The sequence below is a fragment of the Centruroides sculpturatus genome, unplaced genomic scaffold (genome assembly GCF_000671375.1).
Source record: "Centruroides sculpturatus isolate CEXI.00-Female unplaced genomic scaffold, Cexi_2.0 scaffold16, whole genome shotgun sequence".
NCBI lineage: Eukaryota > Metazoa > Arthropoda > Arachnida > Scorpiones > Buthidae > Centruroides > Centruroides sculpturatus.
In genome coordinates, this window is record NW_019384548.1 from 65,481 (window position 1) to 86,231 (window position 20,751).

The following is a 20,751-nucleotide window of genomic DNA, read 5'->3' on the forward strand; positions in this document are numbered from 1 at the left end:
TTGTTATTACATTTATTGAAATCAAACATAGTAATATATTTAAAAAACAAGTTAAAAATCTTTTAATCTTTTTGGTCAAATTTGTCACAATTTTTAAAATTTTAAACAGCAAGAAATATTAGCTAAGCACAACAGCTTATAAATGCATTCACTACATTCTGATTCCAGGAATCTGTAAATCCAAGTGTTTTAATTGTATAAAATTTTTTAAATGTGACAAAGATATGATATCAAAATTTTATTTTATCAGATTTTTATTAATTTGCAAACAATGCACTTATTAAACTACAAACAACAGGACTTTTAGAAAAGACAGGATTAAAGACAAAAAGTGGTGATGAGTAAAATTGTTGATGTACTAACAAAACATTTCATATATAAAGGCAAATTGGTCATGATGACAAAGAAACCAAGATTTTTTTCATTTTTGAGTACAAATGTGGCAGGAGTCAATGTGAAGATGGGTTTGGGCATTACGGCAGCCTGTTCTACAAAAGATGGCTACACTAGGCACTTCACTTCTGATAGTTGTTTATTTTTAGGAACTCCATACTACCTGTTTTTAATGTAAATGTACTATTTCAAAAACTGGTACTGCATTTGATAAGTGATTATTAATATGTTACTTCCAAAGAACATGTCTGACGTGCCCAAACCCTTAAAAATCATTACAAAATTGTAGGAAGGGATTTATGTTACTTAATTTTATAATTGAAAGAACAAGTGGAAAGTTACAAATTCACACTAGATAGTACATACAGTAACAAATGGGGCATGTTTCAGAGGATACCAACAATACAATAAACTCTGAATGACTTCGGTTTTAAGGAACAGTTATAAAATGCATGCCCGTGAATTGGTAGTGCCGAGATTTTTCTACTCCTGCAAGATTGTTTATATAACTTAATAATGCACCGACAATTAAGAAGCACCTGTGATTATGTCAGTGATGGCAGTCTGTGAGCTTTCAGCTTTTGCAAATGATGGCAAAAGTTAAAACTTGACTATCACATCTCCTAATTTTCTTCAATATGAATATGAAATATTTAAATACAAGGATGGGAAAAGAAAATATAGTTAAAGAAATACAGAATGTCTAACTGAAAATTTATATAACACCACAGAATCCCTTTTTTGTCGAGCTAAATTTTGAATTTAAAGCTGCCCATAATATTCTGATTGTGCCTGTTGAGGCATGTGCATTCTCTCTTGGCACAATACAGGAGGACTGGTGGAAAAGCACCAAATGGTATGTTTATAATACATCTATCCCATACTGTTTGATATGGAAAGTGCCTGGAATGTATTGGAATAAGTATATTTCTCGACTCATTCTGACTTCATATGTGATATTCCCTGAATTATATGATACTGCTTTGGCTAATAAATTTAATATAGCAACAAATATAACTCATGGATGTAAATTTTAACAAATTTCTTCCACACAACATACGTATTTTACATAAGAGTTTTGGCAAATCTTTCCCCACTAGATCATTGAGCACGTGATGGCAGAGTCATTTTGGGACATTGCCATAATACAACTTACTAAAGATACTGTAATAAATCAATTTAAGAATATTTAACAAGCAATTAATATGACAAATTATTTCTGAGCTAATTTCATTTTATATTGATGCTAAATAAAATAAAATCTAAATACTCAAAATTTGGTAAATCTAAAAAAAGCTGATTTTTGTAATAGTAATTTAAAAAAGTGAGGTAAAATGGCCTTTTTGATCACACAATAAAATAAATTATAAGTGGGTTGAACATAAAAAATGGCAAAAACATATAAATCAGTATAAAAAAAATAAGAAATAAAAAATTTCATACAATATATCTTCTGTAGTCAAATTTCACACCAATAATAGATGTGGAAATATATTTCTAAATTACTCAATTATTGAGATCATCACAGCTTTAAGTGCTGCAATATCAAACACCACTGGATGTCCAACAGAGGAAATTAATTCCCTGGCAAAATGCAAAATGACTTGATTTCAAATACACAATCTTTAATCTTCTTCACTTTCACCTTGTCCATACATGTCAGCAAGTTTTTGGAATCGTGGTCCCCATCCATTTAAGTAATCAAAGTCTTGATCATTATCATCAGTACCTGAGGCAAGGGAACTCAGAGAACCAGCTGTGCTCCCACCTCCTTCATATGCATAGTTACGAAGATCATCAAATGGAGGAGCATTGGGATCATGGTCAGCTTTTTCCAAATGATCTTGAATAAAATCTCCTACATCTGGATGATTACCAGGTGGTGCTAAAAATATGAAAAGAAACAGTTTTCAAATTTTTAATTATAAATAATTAAAATTTAACAAATCAAAAAACTTACCCTGCCACTGTCTTGGTTCTTTTGCAGGAGGCTTTTCAGGCCCAGATTTAACTCCTATTGGAATGCCACTAGCATCTATAGGAATGCGTAATGGAGTTATATCATATGCATTCATGTCATCTTCACCTCCACCTTCATCATCATAGCTAATAATATTCTCCCTAACATCATCATCAACATCTCCGTGTCCATATTTATGCTCTGGACGTCTACTTCTTGTATATGCAACAATTACTAGCACCAAAACTGAAATAAAAGAATAATTGTGTAAATTTCTGTATTTACAAATAGTTTTCATAAAGATCTTTGTTATTAATAGTGCATTAACATAATTAAAATAACTGTACAAAGTCCAGCAGCATGAAAAAAAATTCATTTTTTATGATACTGCTTTATTTCAAAGATTGAAAGAATTTGTAAATTCATATATGAGGCCAAATACAGGTATACCTCGCCTTACGTCGGTAATTGGTTCCAGGAGAGGCGACGTAAGTTGAAAAACAACGTAAGTTGAATTTACTTGTCTCCAAATCTACTTGTTACTAGGTTAAACCATAAATTACCATTCCTGGTTCTGTATTTTATTTATTAATGCATTTTTAATAATATATGGTTAATAAGGATCTAGTTTAAGCTTACAAACAAATAAATTTTAGTTTTTAATACAATACAAAAAAGTAATCTAAATTTACGAGTGCATGTACTGTAAATATAGTACGTACATAGTTGTAAATGTATATATTTTGATATGATTTTATGTGCTTTAAACGTTTTTCTAGTGATATTACGACTTCAATATTTGTGGCGGACAGACGTAAAGTCGAATAAAATGACTTAAACTTGATTTTTATTTTTCCATATACTTTTTTGATAAACGACGTATAATCGGGAACGACGTAAGTTGAGGTATACCTGTATAGGATATGGAGGAAATATACTGTCTTTCAGCATTAAATTTATTTACTTGATGAACTGAATACATGCAAGTACTTTCAAAATTTCAAAATGTCACCCTCAGGCAAATATTAAAAAATTTCTACTCAAATTTTGTACAAATTCTTTGTGTTGACTGAACATAAGAATGCATTCTAAACCTAAATGCATAACAAGTGAGAGAATTCAAATATGTGCAGTAAAGTTTTGATTTAAATTAAAAACAAATATGGAGATATTCACAACACATTACATGTGGTTAAACAAAATACAAAAATGTATAACCAAAATAACAAACAAAGTAAGGCTAAAATTTAAAAAAATCCACATAACAGAGTTTGAGAGTGAGAAAGTTGCAAGGTTTTAACAAAAATATATATAATTCCCAGATGAACAGGCTTCTGCAATACAAACATTGCTGAAGAATGGGCAGTTTAGGTGGCCCTTAGTAATGTAAAATTATTTCTAATATCTTTTTCACAAAGTCAGAGAGGGTGTGCTATTTTTAGCATCATCCTGATGTTCATTTAAATGATTTAACTTTCTAGATGTGACACCCTTGTAAATGATGTTTGTTCCCCTTTGTACTTTCTGTAATGGGATTATGTAAACTCCAGACTTTTCCAAAAGAGTAAGACAATCCCTATCATTATATTGAATTCTACAAGTGATAACTGAGGTTTGATGGTAAGTATGACCTCATGATTTTTGTAAGTACAAACTATTCATAAAGTAACAGACCCTAAGTAAGGAATAGGAGGTTGTGCAAATATTAGCCTTTGTTTTTGTTGTTGGTGAGCAGTGGACAGAAAGAACTGTGGACCAAGTTGTTGATATAGTTAAACTTGGAGAGCAAATACCAGCATTGTATACAGTGGTAGCTACTAAATGAAGTTCATCCTTTATCAAAGCTGGAGATGAGGGCTATAAGTATGCCCTAAAAATAAGGACAGCTGTAGCTGAATTATGTATCCAGGTAGCTGAAAGGAAGAAGCTGGTATGATATATGGAGATAAATTGAACTTATGGTGTACAGTGAAAATAGACAAGTGGTTGTTCTATGTATCACTAGATCTATGTTTGATCAACATAAAAAATTTTTAAAAATTGCTATTTGAATTTTGTATATACTTTGTGTGAGGATGACATTTTGAAATGTCAAAAATACTCTCATGCATTTAATTCATCAAGTAAATTAATTTAATGCCAAAAGACAGTATATTTCCTCTATTATTCAAATATCATTTTTGAAAATTATATACTACATAATAAAACTTACTCTACATAACTTTATTCAAATTAGACTAACTTAAGATAATTTCCAACTCTCTTTTTTTTCTTTACATACAATAAAATGCTTACTGAGACAAGTTGCTAGACATGCAAGAATGATGGCCAATGCACCATAACCAAGAGTAACTGTAGGTTTTCTTAATTTGCTTCTGATATTATCATCCCAACAACTGCATTGATGACATACATAATCTCCAGGACATGTGCATTTATAACCATTTCCATCTGGTAAGTTTTCACAAATGCCATCTCTGCCACAGGGCTGAGAAAGGCATTCATTCAAGTCTGTACATTTCAGTCCGTCTCCAGATACCTGAAAACCGCTTGGACAACTGTAGAAAAATATGAATATTAAACCAGCAGAAATAAACTTGTACATCTGAACTGCATATTTTTCAGGTTAGTAAAGAAGAAAAATAGATTTAGAGAGTGGTTTAGGTCATGAAAATATTAGAATAAATCAGTTCAGTTGCACCTAGTGGCACTTTCTGCTGGTAAAAGCAGAAAAAGAAGTTACTTACTGAGAATATTGAGTAGACAGACAAGAATTGCAGCAAGAGCTGCCATACTTAGACGCATAACTTTCTCTTCACGTCTTGCAGTACACAATTCACCACCAAAAGCAAGCGGACAATCACAATAAAATCCTTCTCCATTCAAGCGATTAACACAGGATCCACCATTTAAACAAGGTTCATTAAGGCATTCATCATTGTCTGTACAATTTTTACCATCTTCTGTTATAATAAAGCCCTGACGACATCTAGTTGTTATTCAGAAGAACAGAACAGTCAAAGAATAAGGAAACAGAATGGAACAGTATGCTTCATATTTAAGGCAATTTTAAGGGAAAGGAAATGTGTTTAGTTAAATATATATGTTATATATAATAACATGCAAATTTAATATAAATTTCATGAAAAATTATATATGCATTGAAACTTTAACAGTTTCATCTTACCGACACTCATGTAACCGCCATAAATCTACACAGATGAATGGTGGCTGGCAGATTACACCATGACATGGATCATTTGAAGGACAACCATCAACTAAATTTCGCCATTCAACAACAGCAGCATTTTCTGATCCGTTTTCCATTGGTAGATATTTTTGATCAAGACGAATGTCATTCATACAGCCTACAATTATTAAATTTTAATGTCAACATTATTAAATAATTAATTATATCAAAAATTACTATATATAATTACTTCAAGATATTACATTTTATCTTGATGTATTGATATTTGAGTACATTTATTAAAATTTTCCTGAAAATCATCTATTAATTTTTGATTAAGAAAAAGCACCACCACTAGATCTGAATATGCAATATTCAGATATTGCAATATTACATTTCAAAATTAATTGCACTGGTACATTAAGCCTAGCAATCAACTGATTAATAATTTGCTTTCAAAATCAAAATATGATTACAGTGGAACCTCTAGATTCGTAATATTCGATATTAGTCACATTTTGATGACTTTTTTATTTTTCCATATTTGTTAGTATTTTCTGTATTTATCATCATTCCCAACACTGAAAGTGGCACTACAATCACACGCACGTGCCGATCAGCTAGCTGATTTTAATCAGTCTGCTTTGTGCAGTCGTCATGTGTGTTGTTGAGTTATTAAAAATAATTAATGCAAGAAACCAAGTTCTAATCATTCCAAAGTGGCACCCAAATGTTGCTATAGTCAACCAAAACACAAATACATTCAATGATAATGTAATTGCCTACTTCAGAAAAGTTTTAAAAAGCAGACAAAAACACACAACACTGGACAAGTTCTTTATTAAATTGAGTGCTATTGAATCATCATCAGAACAGACCCCATGATCATAATTGGAATTACCTAATGTTTTAATTGATATGTCTTCTAAACAATAATACTATATTATTAATATACTATATTAATAATACTGTTCTTCCTCTTCTTCCACTATACTGTATTTATTTAATACAATAAAGATAGTTTTACAAACAACATAATTTTTATTCTTGTACCTTTTTTTCAGAATGGGAATGGATTAATTGAATATCAGTTATTTATGAGAAAAACTGTTTCTATATTCGTCACATCCATATTTGATAGGTCCTTAAGAACAGATTAATGACGAATATAGAGGTTCCACTGTATTTTTATTTTTAGTTCATTACATTAATATATGTTTGAAATAATTTATGAGATTTAAGTTTTGTATTTTGTATAATTTATTACAGTCTTCCATAACTTTTCACATATTGTGAATTCTGAAGAAATTGAAAGAATTTCTGTCAAAGCTTATAATCATTGGTTTAATACAATAAAACTCTCAAAGTTTTCATGATAGTTGCTAAAAAATTCAAATAAAATCTGATATATTCCTAAGCTTCAGAGTTTAAAACAAATTATCATCAATTTATTTTTCACATCTTTACATAATATTTAATAAACTTTATTTCCAAATAATAGTCAGTTACTTATTATAAAAGAACTTCTTGTCTGGAAAATTGTTGAAACTAATATCGCAAATACCATAGTAGAGATAACAGACTTAACACATTGCTACTGGTAACATCAAAATGACACTTCTATCATCAGAATACAACTTACACATATATCTGCACTGCACACTGGGATGAATATAAAATTAGATTCACTTCAACCATTAACCAGTGTGAATTACGATTAACTCTTGAATACTGAACATTTTTGTAACTCTTTCTGGGTTCTTCCACAGGCTTCTTTCACTTCCAAACCTGCCAGATCTTCTAAAATGAACATGAATATAAAATTTGAACATAATCAAATGGTGAGATGAAGATTTTGAATAACATGTCCTTATGCACATGCATTCTTGTGATATTCTTGTTTACATAAGATCAAACATTAACCATCATTGTCAATAAATGACCATAATATCAAACAACTTATACAGAATACCAATAATAAAGTTGCATTCTGATGACAGAAGTGTCATTTTGATGTTACCAGTAGCAGTGTGATAAGTCTCTGTTACCTCTACTATAGTATTTGAGATATTAGTTTCAATGGTCATTTACCCTTAGTAAGAATTTTACTTGCATTAGTTTTTGAATATATCATAATGATGTTTACAAACATAAATGAAAATCATAATCATTCAGTTTAGTATTTTTGTAAATAAGATTCTACATCATTTTACCTATTTAATCTTAATTAAAAAAAAACTGGCACATGCCCTTGCATGACTTTCTTAGCATTCAATTTACAAAGTTACAGTTGTAAGTGACAGAATCTGTTACAAGATTCTTTAAAATAATTTTATATTATTAATTATTATAAAAAGGTAAAAGGCTTATTTCTGGTGGGTAGAAGTGAGATTTTAAAGAAATTGTAAATGCCAATAATGAATAAAGCTTTCATTAAGTCTGATCCCACTCAAGATACAACACATGACCACCTCTATTTCCCCCATCCCTTCATATTTAACCACGAAAATTTAATAGCATCCCTGCCAAGTTTAATATTTTTGGTTCATCCATATTATCATAATGATATTGAATGTTAATTCCTAAATTCCAATTTAATCGTGTATAATTTTTCTGTTTACTGGTACATAAACTATTAGTCAATTTATTCTCCTATATTAGTACTCATGGCAGTTGACAGTGAGATCAAGCATTTCAAATAAAATATAAACAAATATTGATATTTTCAAAATTGGTTGAAAACGCCAATGATTATATAATTTATTAAAAATCAAGTAATGCATATAAGAATACTTTAACTCAACATCATCATCAGCTGAATATATAACTTTGTATATATTACAGATATATTGTTGGTTATTATATTTTAAATCTACAGTTTTCTAATTTTTCAAAACATTTGTTCATATTTCAAATTTATTTTCAAATAAAAGTTTTTAAACAATATTATGAAAATAATTTATATGATGGCTGATATGCCAGCATATGAACAAATTAAAATATAAATTTATTTAGGGAAAATTTATCAAAATTTAATGTAACTTTACCTTCGGTATAATCATTTTCAACTACTGTTACTCTTGGGCCTAAATATTGGACATCTCCACCAGCAATCACATTCTGTTTCTCTATTTCCATCAATTGATGCTGATTTTCATAATCTAATATTTCGTTATAACGACGTCCACCACCACCATCTAATGAAATACTTGCTGTACTCCCATATCGTAAAACATGTACAGTGTGCCATTGACCATCACTAACTTGAGCCGAAGGGAGTGAAAGTTCTTTTTCATCAGATGTTCGAAAATGATTTAAATTAAAACGAAATCTTAATTTCTTATCTCTAATCTGTAAAATAGAAAATAATATAACTAAAAAAATTTTTTATTTTATAAATATAAATAAAAATCAATAACTTGCCTCTAATATACAGTATTCTCGTCCATGTTTACTAGTTGCTCTGAAAAGTTCTCCATGTTTTTGTCTTGTTCGAAACTGTAGTTGTATATCTGTTACATATGGATGCGGTTCAAAGGATAATGCATATTTGATATAGCTACTCTTTTCGAACATTTTTGATTGTGTAGCTAATAGGAAGAATAAAAAAATATTAGTATCAAATAACAAGAAATACATAAATTAAAAACTTTTAAACTACTTTATTTACCTTTATCACAACGAGCACCATGCCACCCTGGATCACATATGCATTTTGCAGAATTATATGTACCCTCACATAGACCGTGATCACAAAGACGAGTTATACTGTTAGCAGAACAAGAATCTTCAGCTGGAGGACAACCAATTTTACTACCATTTGAACTTCCAGGAGTTCCTAAATCATACATCTAAAGTAGAAACTAATTAATAATAAAGCAGACTTAAATGATATAATATGAAACTATCCACATACTTCACTGTTATGAGTAACTCTTCTGATGCATCCTTCAAATCCTGTTCTTGTATGCTGAAATTTCCAATTATAATTATTTAATTTCTGATGATGTACACCACCTAACTGTAGAGGCGTATTGACATTTAGAAATTCGTTGAATGCCACAATTGCACCATGACCTTCGCAACTAGAACGACCATTCTTAGGTGGATCAGTATCATCTTTGGGCTCACTGTTTTTACAATTATCGACTACTAGTCGTACCGTCTGAAATTAAATATTATTATTTTTTATATTAAAGTTCTTAAATGTATTAAATATTTTTAAGCTCTAGAAATTTACTGTATAACACAAAATGTAAAGAAAATGAATGAGAGAGAACTAAAGGCTAAGTATACATATGTATATCTTTTGTGGTATCAGAAAAAGCTGCAATGGTAAAAGAATGTCTACAGAATACAAAAAAATTTTTTCACACTTTTTAAAGATGCTATTAGTTGACTTTAGAGACAAAGGAAAAACTGCTTGATGAATTATTAATCATAATTTAAAACTGCCATTTAATACATCTTTTCACATAATCCATACCCCCTTTCAAACTGAGTTTTAAATACACAATCTGTAAGTCTGTATATCCATACAAAATTATGGTAACTAATTTTTCAAGTAGAAAATACAAATATTAAACTAAGAAACTGAATAAAAATTGAAAATAAAACAAAAAAAAAAAAAAAAATTTTTTTTGCTTAAAAGTAGTTTTTAAGTTTTGATTTATATCCTTTAAAACTTAAACTATAGTATGAAAAAATTTTACCTCTCTATCCCAAAATACATCAATTTTGTGCCATTCTCCATCATGGAGGCCTTCTTTTACAAAAACTTCTACTTCTGATGTACCTGAACCAAAATCTATTAAAAGTCGTGGTCGACCATTTGCAAGTTCCAATGAAATAAAATCTTGAACTACTTCTTCTCCAAATTCTGGATCAGAAATAGGGCCATTATAAAATAATAATCCATCAGGTTTGCGAGTCATAAATTCCAATGAGAAGTGAGACTCTTCACACTGTTGCAATGCAGGAAACCAGGCCCAACCTCTATTGAAATATCGAGTAGTCTGTTGACATTGTGGTCCTTCATATCCACGATGACATTTACATCTACAATGATTCAAAATATTTATATTTGATTGGAATTAATATAAAATTGTTATAATCCTTTATTAAATGTACATTAACCACTCAGCAGTGACCGATGGATATATCCATCAAGGGTGATCATGTGGCAGTGGTGAAGGACATATATATGTCCTTCACCACCCCCTTTTGACCCTATCCATCCTTCTTTTGTGGATATCGCTAAAAACTACCACCAAAAAAAATTCACATAAAAAATGAATTATGTAACAATAAAAAAAAAAGACTTTTCTTTACTAGACATAACTGTTTACAAAATCTTTTTCCGAAACGGCAATAAGAAAAAACATGTGGAAAAATACTTTAAAAATTTTCCACATTTATTCTCTATTACATAGGGATAGCACCATACCTGACTAACCCACTGCTGATAGAATAACGCAAAAAAGATATGGCTTTATTTAAAATACTGAAGATAAATTTTTTGTTAATTTAAGATCCCATTATCAAATATTACTTAATAGTAAAAAATCATTTATCACTTGCATTGTTAATATGGTATGGTTGTTATGGTAATAAGGTAAGCAAAAGTATATTGAAAAGGATTTAAACATAATAAATTTAAAAAGAATTTTTAAAATAGCATTAACTTCAACATTCTAATAATATTTCAGTTAGCTAAATAAGTATCAAATACCTTATTATCAACAAAATTTTAAATAAGAACAAGCTCTTTTGGTCTAATTTAGATAATCTTCAGGTTCTCTACTTTTTTGAATACATTAAAAATTTGTTGCATTGTGGGACAGAAATTTAAGAGTTACAACTTGTAAAAACATAATTTACAGTGTAAAGTATACTACATAATTTGAAGGTATAATAATAAAATTAATAAATTAAGTAACAATGGGTATTTAAAAGTGTAATAAAAGTTTAATTTTATTAGATCAAAAAATAGTTGACCTTATTAAAAATTCTTGCTGGTAATAAGGTATTTGGTATGCATTTAGTATTAAAACTATTAATTATAGTTTTAATACTAAATTAATTATTATAATATAGATTAGTTATATTTTAGTTAGCATTAAAAATATTAATGCAATGTATTATAGGACATTTATTCTTTACTTGCTAATTCAATCATTATAAGTATTTCAATTATTGAATAAACACAGTAAATGATAAAATTATAACTCTTGTTCAATCTACATTATATAAAGAAACAATAATACAGGCATAATTATCTCTCAAAAGACCCTTACATTTAAATATTACAAAAATTTAATTCTTTACTTCAGAGAATACAATATATATAAGTAAATATATATATAATATTAACTAAAACTTCATTACATGAATATAATCACAAATATTTTATTATTAAATGCTGATAAACTGGAAATTGATATCTTTACACAGATCACACATTTCAACCCAATAGCAGAGACCCAAAATCTCAGTTTAATTTTGAATAAATTTTCCAAGTATTTTGATTTTACTAAATTTAAATTTTGAATAAAGCATTTTATTGTACTAATGACTAATGAAGAAATTATTAAAATTAAAATATTTAGAAACAGAAGCTTTATGTAGTTATTTGTAAACTAGATTTAAATTTACTATTTTATTTCTATATACTTTTTACATTAGTAATGATTTTTCTTTATATTAAGTACTTACTTTATTCCAATAGTTGTTTCTGAACACATTCCATCATTAAAACAAGGTGGTGGTCTTTTACGGCAACTTTCTTTTTCTGAAAAATCTCTAGCACCGCATGTACATTTTGGTTGAACCCACGTGTTTACTCCAACAAATGATGTACGATTAGCATTTACCATAATTGGTTGCCTATCCACCATCAAAACATTTGTACAACTAGTTTCACAATTATGATTTTCAATAAGGCACTCATCAATTCCAACCATTGTTATATTGATGCCAACTTCTTGTTCTATCTAAATATGTTAAAATGAAGTGAATAAACTGTATACTTATACAATATAATTAATCTTATAACTTACAAAAAATTACCAATTCTCTATTTAAGGCAACTATTCCATTGAGCATTTCTGCTTTATAATAGGGTGATCCATGTGCTGAAAATCTTACATCAGTGATAGGAGGTCTTTCTTGTTTGAGAATTACACTAAAGACGTCAACATTTTCTTTACGTGCACTAGTAAGACGTGCAATACAGTTACGAAACTTTTCATATTTACTAATAACTTGACGATTTTCTTTCCAATTCCAGACTCTAATGAAGTCTTCAGCTGTAATGCCTGTAGCAAGTGATTTATTATTACTCTTTTATGATTCAAATTTGAAAATAAATAAATAAAAAAAAACTTTAAAATTATTACAAACCAGAAATTCTTATTGATCCTGAATTATAAATAGCCTCTTCAGAAATCTCTTTGACAGTAACAGAAACATTAGCTTGAACTTCCTGTGAAAATAATCTATCAAATACAACAAATCTGAGAATGTAAGTCCTTCCACTAGTAACTTGTTTCATTGTAATGAGACCAGTTTGTTCATCTAAATCAAAATTTGGATGTGGCATATTATTTTCCCAGAAGAAAGTTTTATCTGGTAAATCCCAATCATCTAAATCTTCAACATGAACTCTACCAATTGGTGTTGGAGGTGATTCTCCTGTGAAGAAGACATAAGTTTAATTAGATGAAACTTAAAATCTTGAATTTGTAATACCAAATTTGTATGTACTTTTTCTAATTTATAAATAAAAAAGATTTATTAATTCCAATATTAAATATATAAATATGTTTCCGTTAGTACGATACAGGTAACCCCTGTATAACACGGGAGTTACATTCCAAAAAATTGCTGTGTTATGTGAATCTGTGTTATACGAAACAAAGAACTAGTGCAAAAAGGGAGGGTTAGGTTCCAAAAATTAAAAAAACATGCTGTTAAATCCTTATTTAAATCGGATTTATTATTCATTTTTTTCATACGTAAAATACTTATTTATTATTTAAGTAAATATTTTACCACAGGATTATTCATTCTATATGATGATCTCAGCATGAACATCATCAACCCGTAAGTTTTTGGGTGCGTTCGTTAATAGCGGTTGCTCTGCAATAAGAGTGCACTGCTGTTTGTAGGCATTTAGGAACGACGGTGAAAGAAAGATGGCGGCACCTGCACTATCGATAGTATCGTGATGGAGGAATCTATAATTCTAAAATGAGCTTTTAGAGGCAAAAAAAGTATCCCAATTGTAAAATTTAACCATTAAATGGATTATTGTTGAAAGAGCATTCAAAGTAGCCACGAAAACAATTAGAATGCTTGCACGGAGTTACGCAGAAGTATAAAAGAATGCACCCTTTATTACATTTCATGTTGTACAAGGGTTTTACCCAATTCCCCAACTGTGTTAGAGTGAATCCGTGCTATAGAAGTGCCATGTTATATGGGGGTTACCTGTATATATAAAATTATATAATAAAAAGCATCATCATCATCACATAAACACAATAAATTTAAATAGTTCATTCAATATTAAAATATTTATAAAAATTAAAAGCAATTTTATATGTTTATGTTAATTCAAATAAAAAAATGTTTAATACCTTTGAAGTTATAAACAAAAATGCTCTTGCTACCAGCATGCATTCTATTGTCATTAATATCACCAATAACAACTGTTAAAGTCCCAGTACTTGTCATAGATGGATTTCCATTGTCTTTCATAACTAATGGTACCAAATATTCTTTTTGCTGTTCTCTGTCAAATCTGACTTTAGAGTTAACAACTGCCATTCCATCACCATTTGCACCAGCTATGGAATTATATATGCATATCAGTACTAAGAAAACAATTATAAAAATAAATAAATCATAAGGACAACTTTAAGTTAAAAGTACACATTTTTCCAGGTTGTTATGTATTTAATGACAACTAAATCCTTAAGCCAGTTTCTCCTCAATCAGAAAATTTTATGGCAAATAATACTTCTGTCTATTTAAATTGAAATTATTGATAATTTTAGCACTTGTAATCTTTAAAAAGTTAAAGGGTTTTTTTAAAAATGTGTGTGACTAAGAGTAACTAGAGGATGAACTGATGAATTCATGGAGCACACAGTGGGTTAAGCAAATTTTAATTAGTTAACATTATATATATATATTTTTCATTATTACAAACAACTATGATATAGTAACAGAAGAATGAAAATGAAATTAAAATAAAATCTCTTGCCATTTTGTTGAAGAGCTGTAGTCACCTTAGAGAAAGAAAGAGAAAAGAGGAAAAAAAAAAACTGTTTTCAGGTTAAATGTATTGATGGCCTAATAATAAAATATTTAGGCAATGTGACAAGATATGTAATTAAACAAGACCAATATACCTGTTATAATAAACAGAGAGCAAATGACTTCTTCCTAATCTTTCAAATACTTAAAGACAGATGTCTAAAAATGTCACTAAAGAACTTGAAAAAAAGCCATTAGAAGTATTGGGTTTTTTATATTATATTTTGAAATGACTAATAATAGATTTTCTGATGTAATAATTGACCAAAACTACCAACAAAATTGTTGGTAAAAAACAAAAAAAAAAGTCATTAACAGAGGATAAAATTTTAAAAAATCAGGGTGGTGAAAACTAATTTTCATTATAATCCTGTTATGTTTTGGATTAGAAGTCATTGATCAGTAATTTTCCAGATTTCATACCAAAAATTATTAAAAAACAATTTTTTAATGTATGATCTTTCTTTCATCAAAATAAACTAACAGTAACAGAATCAAAACCAGAATTTTTTTAAAATAAAATCATTCATATATATTCTAAATGTTTTATTCATACCATCATCTGTTGCAAGTATTTTTACTTGGTGTCTAGGAGTTTCTTCTCTATCTAGCATTCTCTGAATTTTCACAACTCCATTTCTATCAATTGTAAATTGCCGTTTCTTGTCAGATGATCGATCAATTGAATAACTGGAAGTATAAATTTTATTATTATTGCATATACTTTCTTCCACCCTCTTCTTCTAACTTTTGACTCGTATTTCGAATAAAATAAACATCTTCAAGACCAGTTTCATCTTTCCATAACTNTTTTTAATTATAAAAGCTAAAAAGATACTGCATGATTTAGAATTGAACTAGAACTAAAACATTCTTTGCTCAAAATTAATAATAATACCTGTTAATCCTAAAATGTCTGTTTACATCTAGGTTTTCTTATATTCATCAAAAAGTTTTATTAATTTTTTTTATAGATTGTTAAATTCCATTTGCTGAACCATGAACCAATGTTTGAGAAATATGAGTTCAATGTCCATAATTAATACAAATTTAATGATGATAAAGTTTTGTGTACCCATGCATTTGAAATGTGAATTTGTTAGGAACTTGCATACAATTAACCAAATTAATTGATGCTAATAAATTAAACTAAAGCGCTTTTTATGTAAAATTATATAATAGTTTTTATGAAAGTTTGCAAACTATGTAACAAAATGATTAATAGTTTATTTCATAGGATCTTTCAATTTCACTTTGCTTTTGCTATATAAGATTAAATGTTTCATGTTAATATAGTAGTCCTATTCAAGTTTAATGGTTAGCAGTAAAAAACTACAAATACATAGTATATTATGAAATCATTTTTTAAAATAAAAATTTTATTGAATCATAAAAAAATACCTGTAATGAAATATATTTCAAAAAATACTCACTAGGATCATGATGAACATCAAAAAATTGCCTGATAATGTCTGGTGCATTGGGATCTAAACGGAATGTAAATGGTGGCCCATTTCCTTTTGATCGATCATCATCGTCAGTAGCCAATATCTGTTCTACTCTTTGAGGGGGACTATTTTCCAATATAACTGGTCGGTAATCTTTAACAAATCTTGGTGCATTATCATTTATATCACTAACAACAACTGTTAATGTTGCAGTTGCAGTACGTGGTGGTGAACCTAAAAATTGATTCAGATATCTTTAAATATTCTTATTTTTTTAAAATAAAATCATTGACATATATAAGATGCTTTATTTCCCTTTGAAAAAAAAAAATTAATTTTTAATTTAGGAATTTCTGGAAAAAAAGGATTAACTGGAGCAGGATTTGAAACTGCAACTTCTGCAACACTGTCTAATCATTGCTTCTGAACTATTAATTTAGATATAGCTGTTTGGGTTATACATGATGCCAACTGGGAATGCCTTAAATGCCCATAACCTTATCTCTTTAGCACTCAACCAGTAAGCACTTTACCTTAGTATGGTATATATTGACAAAAGTTGCAGGTTCGAGTCCTGATTCATGCCAATTCTTTTTTTTTCAGAAATTTCTGAATTAAAAATTAATATTAGATGCTAGCATATCCAGATACCTGTAATAAAATTAATTGGCAGTTAATTATTAACGNAAAATTTTTTTGCTTAAAAGTAGTTTTTAAGTTTTGATTTATATCCTTTAAAACTTAAACTATAGTATGAAAAAATTTTACCTCTCTATCCCAAAATACATCAATTTTGTGCCATTCTCCATCATGGAGGCCTTCTTTTACAAAAACTTCTACTTCTGATGTACCTGAACCAAAATCTATTAAAAGTCGTGGTCGACCATTTGCAAGTTCCAATGAAATAAAATCTTGAACTACTTCTTCTCCAAATTCTGGATCAGAAATAGGGCCATTATAAAATAATAATCCATCAGGTTTGCGAGTCATAAATTCCAATGAGAAGTGAGACTCTTCACACTGTTGCAATGCAGGAAACCAGGCCCAACCTCTATTGAAATATCGAGTAGTCTGTTGACATTGTGGTCCTTCATATCCACGATGACATTTACATCTACAATGATTCAAAATATTTATATTTGATTGGAATTAATATAAAATTGTTATAATCCTTTATTAAATGTACATTAACCACTCAGCAGTGACCGATGGATATATCCATCAAGGGTGATCATGTGGCAGTGGTGAAGGACATATATATGTCCTTCACCACCCCCTTTTGACCCTATCCATCCTTCTTTTGTGGATATCGCTAAAAACTACCACCAAAAAAAATTCACATAAAAAATGAATTATGTAACAATAAAAAAAAAAGACTTTTCTTTACTAGACATAACTGTTTACAAAATCTTTTTCCGAAACGGCAATAAGAAAAAACATGTGGAAAAATACTTTAAAAATTTTCCACATTTATTCTCTATTACATAGGGATAGCACCATACCTGACTAACCCACTGCTGATAGAATAACGCAAAAAAGATATGGCTTTATTTAAAATACTGAAGATAAATTTTTTGTTAATTTAAGATCCCATTATCAAATATTACTTAATAGTAAAAAATCATTTATCACTTGCATTGTTAATATGGTATGGTTGTTATGGTAATAAGGTAAGCAAAAGTATATTGAAAAGGATTTAAACATAATAAATTTAAAAAGAATTTTTAAAATAGCATTAACTTCAACATTCTAATAATATTTCAGTTAGCTAAATAAGTATCAAATACCTTATTATCAACAAAATTTTAAATAAGAACAAGCTCTTTTGGTCTAATTTAGATAATCTTCAGGTTCTCTACTTTTTTGAATACATTAAAAATTTGTTGCATTGTGGGACAGAAATTTAAGAGTTACAACTTGTAAAAACATAATTTACAGTGTAAAGTATACTACATAATTTGAAGGTATAATAATAAAATTAATAAATTAAGTAACAATGGGTATTTAAAAGTGTAATAAAAGTTTAATTTTATTAGATCAAAAAATAGTTGACCTTATTAAAAATTCTTGCTGGTAATAAGGTATTTGGTATGCATTTAGTATTAAAACTATTAATTATAGTTTTAATACTAAATTAATTATTATAATATAGATTAGTTATATTTTAGTTAGCATTAAAAATATTAATGCAATGTATTATAGGACATTTATTCTTTACTTGCTAATTCAATCATTATAAGTATTTCAATTATTGAATAAACACAGTAAATGATAAAATTATAACTCTTGTTCAATCTACATTATATAAAGAAACAATAATACAGGCATAATTATCTCTCAAAAGACCCTTACATTTAAATATTACAAAAATTTAATTCTTTACTTCAGAGAATACAATATATATAAGTAAATATATATATAATATTAACTAAAACTTCATTACATGAATATAATCACAAATATTTTATTATTAAATGCTGATAAACTGGAAATTGATATCTTTACACAGATCACACATTTCAACCCAATAGCAGAGACCCAAAATCTCAGTTTAATTTTGAATAAATTTTCCAAGTATTTTGATTTTACTAAATTTAAATTTTGAATAAAGCATTTTATTGTACTAATGACTAATGAAGAAATTATTAAAATTAAAATATTTAGAAACAGAAGCTTTATGTAGTTATTTGTAAACTAGATTTAAATTTACTATTTTATTTCTATATACTTTTTACATTAGTAATGATTTTTCTTTATATTAAGTACTTACTTTATTCCAATAGTTGTTTCTGAACACATTCCATCATTAAAACAAGGTGGTGGTCTTTTACGGCAACTTTCTTTTTCTGAAAAATCTCTAGCACCGCATGTACATTTTGGTTGAACCCACGTGTTTACTCCAACAAATGATGTACGATTAGCATTTACCATAATTGGTTGCCTATCCACCATCAAAACATTTGTACAACTAGTTTCACAATTATGATTTTCAATAAGGCACTCATCAATTCCAACCATTGTTATATTGATGCCAACTTCTTGTTCTATCTAAATATGTTAAAATGAAGTGAATAAACTGTATACTTATACAATATAATTAATCTTATAACTTACAAAAAATTACCAATTCTCTATTTAAGGCAACTATTCCATTGAGCATTTCTGCTTTATAATAGGGTGATCCATGTGCTGAAAATCTTACATCAGTGATAGGAGGTCTTTCTTGTTTGAGAATTACACTAAAGACGTCAACATTTTCTTTACGTGCACTAGTAAGACGTGCAATACAGTTACGAAACTTTTCATATTTACTAATAACTTGACGATTTTCTTTCCAATTCCAGACTCTAATGAAGTCTTCAGCTGTAATGCCTGTAGCAAGTGATTTATTATTACTCTTTTATGATTCAAATTTGAAAATAAATAAATAAAAAAAAACTTTAAAATTATTACAAACCAGAAATTCTTATTGATCCTGAATTATAAATAGCCTCTTCAGAAATCTCTTTGACAGTAACAGAAACATTAGCTTGAACTTCCTGTGAAAATAATCTATCAAATACAACAAATCTGAGAATGTAAGTCCTTCCACTAGTAACTTGTTTCATTGTAATGAGACCAGTTTGTTCATCTAAATCAAAATTTGGATGTGGCATATTATTTTCCCAGAAGAAAGTTTTATCTGGTAAATCCCAATCATCTAAATCTTCAACATGAACTCTACCAATTGGTGTTGGAGGTGATTCTCCTGTGAAGAAGACATAAGTTTAATTAGATGAAACTTAAAATCTTGAATTTGTAATACCAAATTTGTATGTACTTTTTCTAATTTATAAATAAAAAAGATTTATTAATTCCAATATTAAATATATAAATATGTTTTAGTTAGTACGATACAGGTAACCCCTGTATAACACGGGAGTTACATTCCAAAAAATTGCTGTGTTATGTGAATCTGTGTTATACGAAACAAAGAACTAGTGCAAAAAGGGAGGGTTAGGTTCCAAAAATTAAAAAAACATGCTGTTAAATCCTTATTTAAATCGGATTTATTATTCATTTTTTTCATACGTAAAATACTTATTTATTATTTAAGTAAATATTTTACCACAGGATTATTCATTCTATATGATGATCTCAGCATGAACATCATCAACCCGTAAGTTTTTGGGTGCGTTCGTTAATAGCGGTTGCTCTGCAATAAGAGTGCACTGCTGTTTGTAGGCATTTAGGAACGACGGTGAAAGAAAGATGGCGGCACCTGCACTATCGATAGTATCGTGATGGAGGAATCTATAATTCTAAAATGAGCTTTTAGAGGCAAAAAAAGTATCCCAATTGTAAAATTTAACCATTAAATGGATTATTGTTGAAAGAGCATTCAAAGTAGCCACGAAAACAATTAGAATGCTTGCACGGAGTTACGCAGAAGTATAAAA

General features: G+C 28.6%; 1 protein-coding gene across 1 annotated transcript in view; it reads right to left on the reverse strand.

The window, feature by feature from the left end:
- Positions 1-44: 44 nt before the first annotated feature.
- Positions 45-20,751, reverse strand: part of LOC111623554 (neural-cadherin-like) — a 203,514-nt gene continuing 182,807 nt past the window's right edge. The window contains exons 25-43 of the mRNA XM_023366169.1: positions 19,770-20,060; positions 19,437-19,684; positions 19,083-19,360; positions 17,081-17,426; positions 16,948-16,963; positions 16,298-16,546; positions 14,183-14,392; positions 12,945-13,235; positions 12,612-12,859; positions 12,258-12,535; positions 10,256-10,601; positions 9,460-9,708; positions 9,214-9,394; positions 8,967-9,133; positions 8,591-8,894; positions 5,541-5,721; positions 5,101-5,342; positions 2,354-2,599; positions 45-2,278 (exon numbers count right to left, since the gene is read on the reverse strand). Of these exons, the coding sequence (XP_023221937.1) occupies positions 2,019-2,278; positions 2,354-2,599; positions 5,101-5,342; positions 5,541-5,721; positions 8,591-8,894; positions 8,967-9,133; positions 9,214-9,394; positions 9,460-9,708; positions 10,256-10,601; positions 12,258-12,535; positions 12,612-12,859; positions 12,945-13,235; positions 14,183-14,392; positions 16,298-16,546; positions 16,948-16,963; positions 17,081-17,426; positions 19,083-19,360; positions 19,437-19,684; positions 19,770-20,060 (4,631 nt within the window). The 3' untranslated portion in view covers positions 45-2,018. The remainder of the gene's footprint in view (positions 2,279-2,353; positions 2,600-5,100; positions 5,343-5,540; positions 5,722-8,590; positions 8,895-8,966; positions 9,134-9,213; positions 9,395-9,459; positions 9,709-10,255; positions 10,602-12,257; positions 12,536-12,611; positions 12,860-12,944; positions 13,236-14,182; positions 14,393-16,297; positions 16,547-16,947; positions 16,964-17,080; positions 17,427-19,082; positions 19,361-19,436; positions 19,685-19,769; positions 20,061-20,751) is intronic.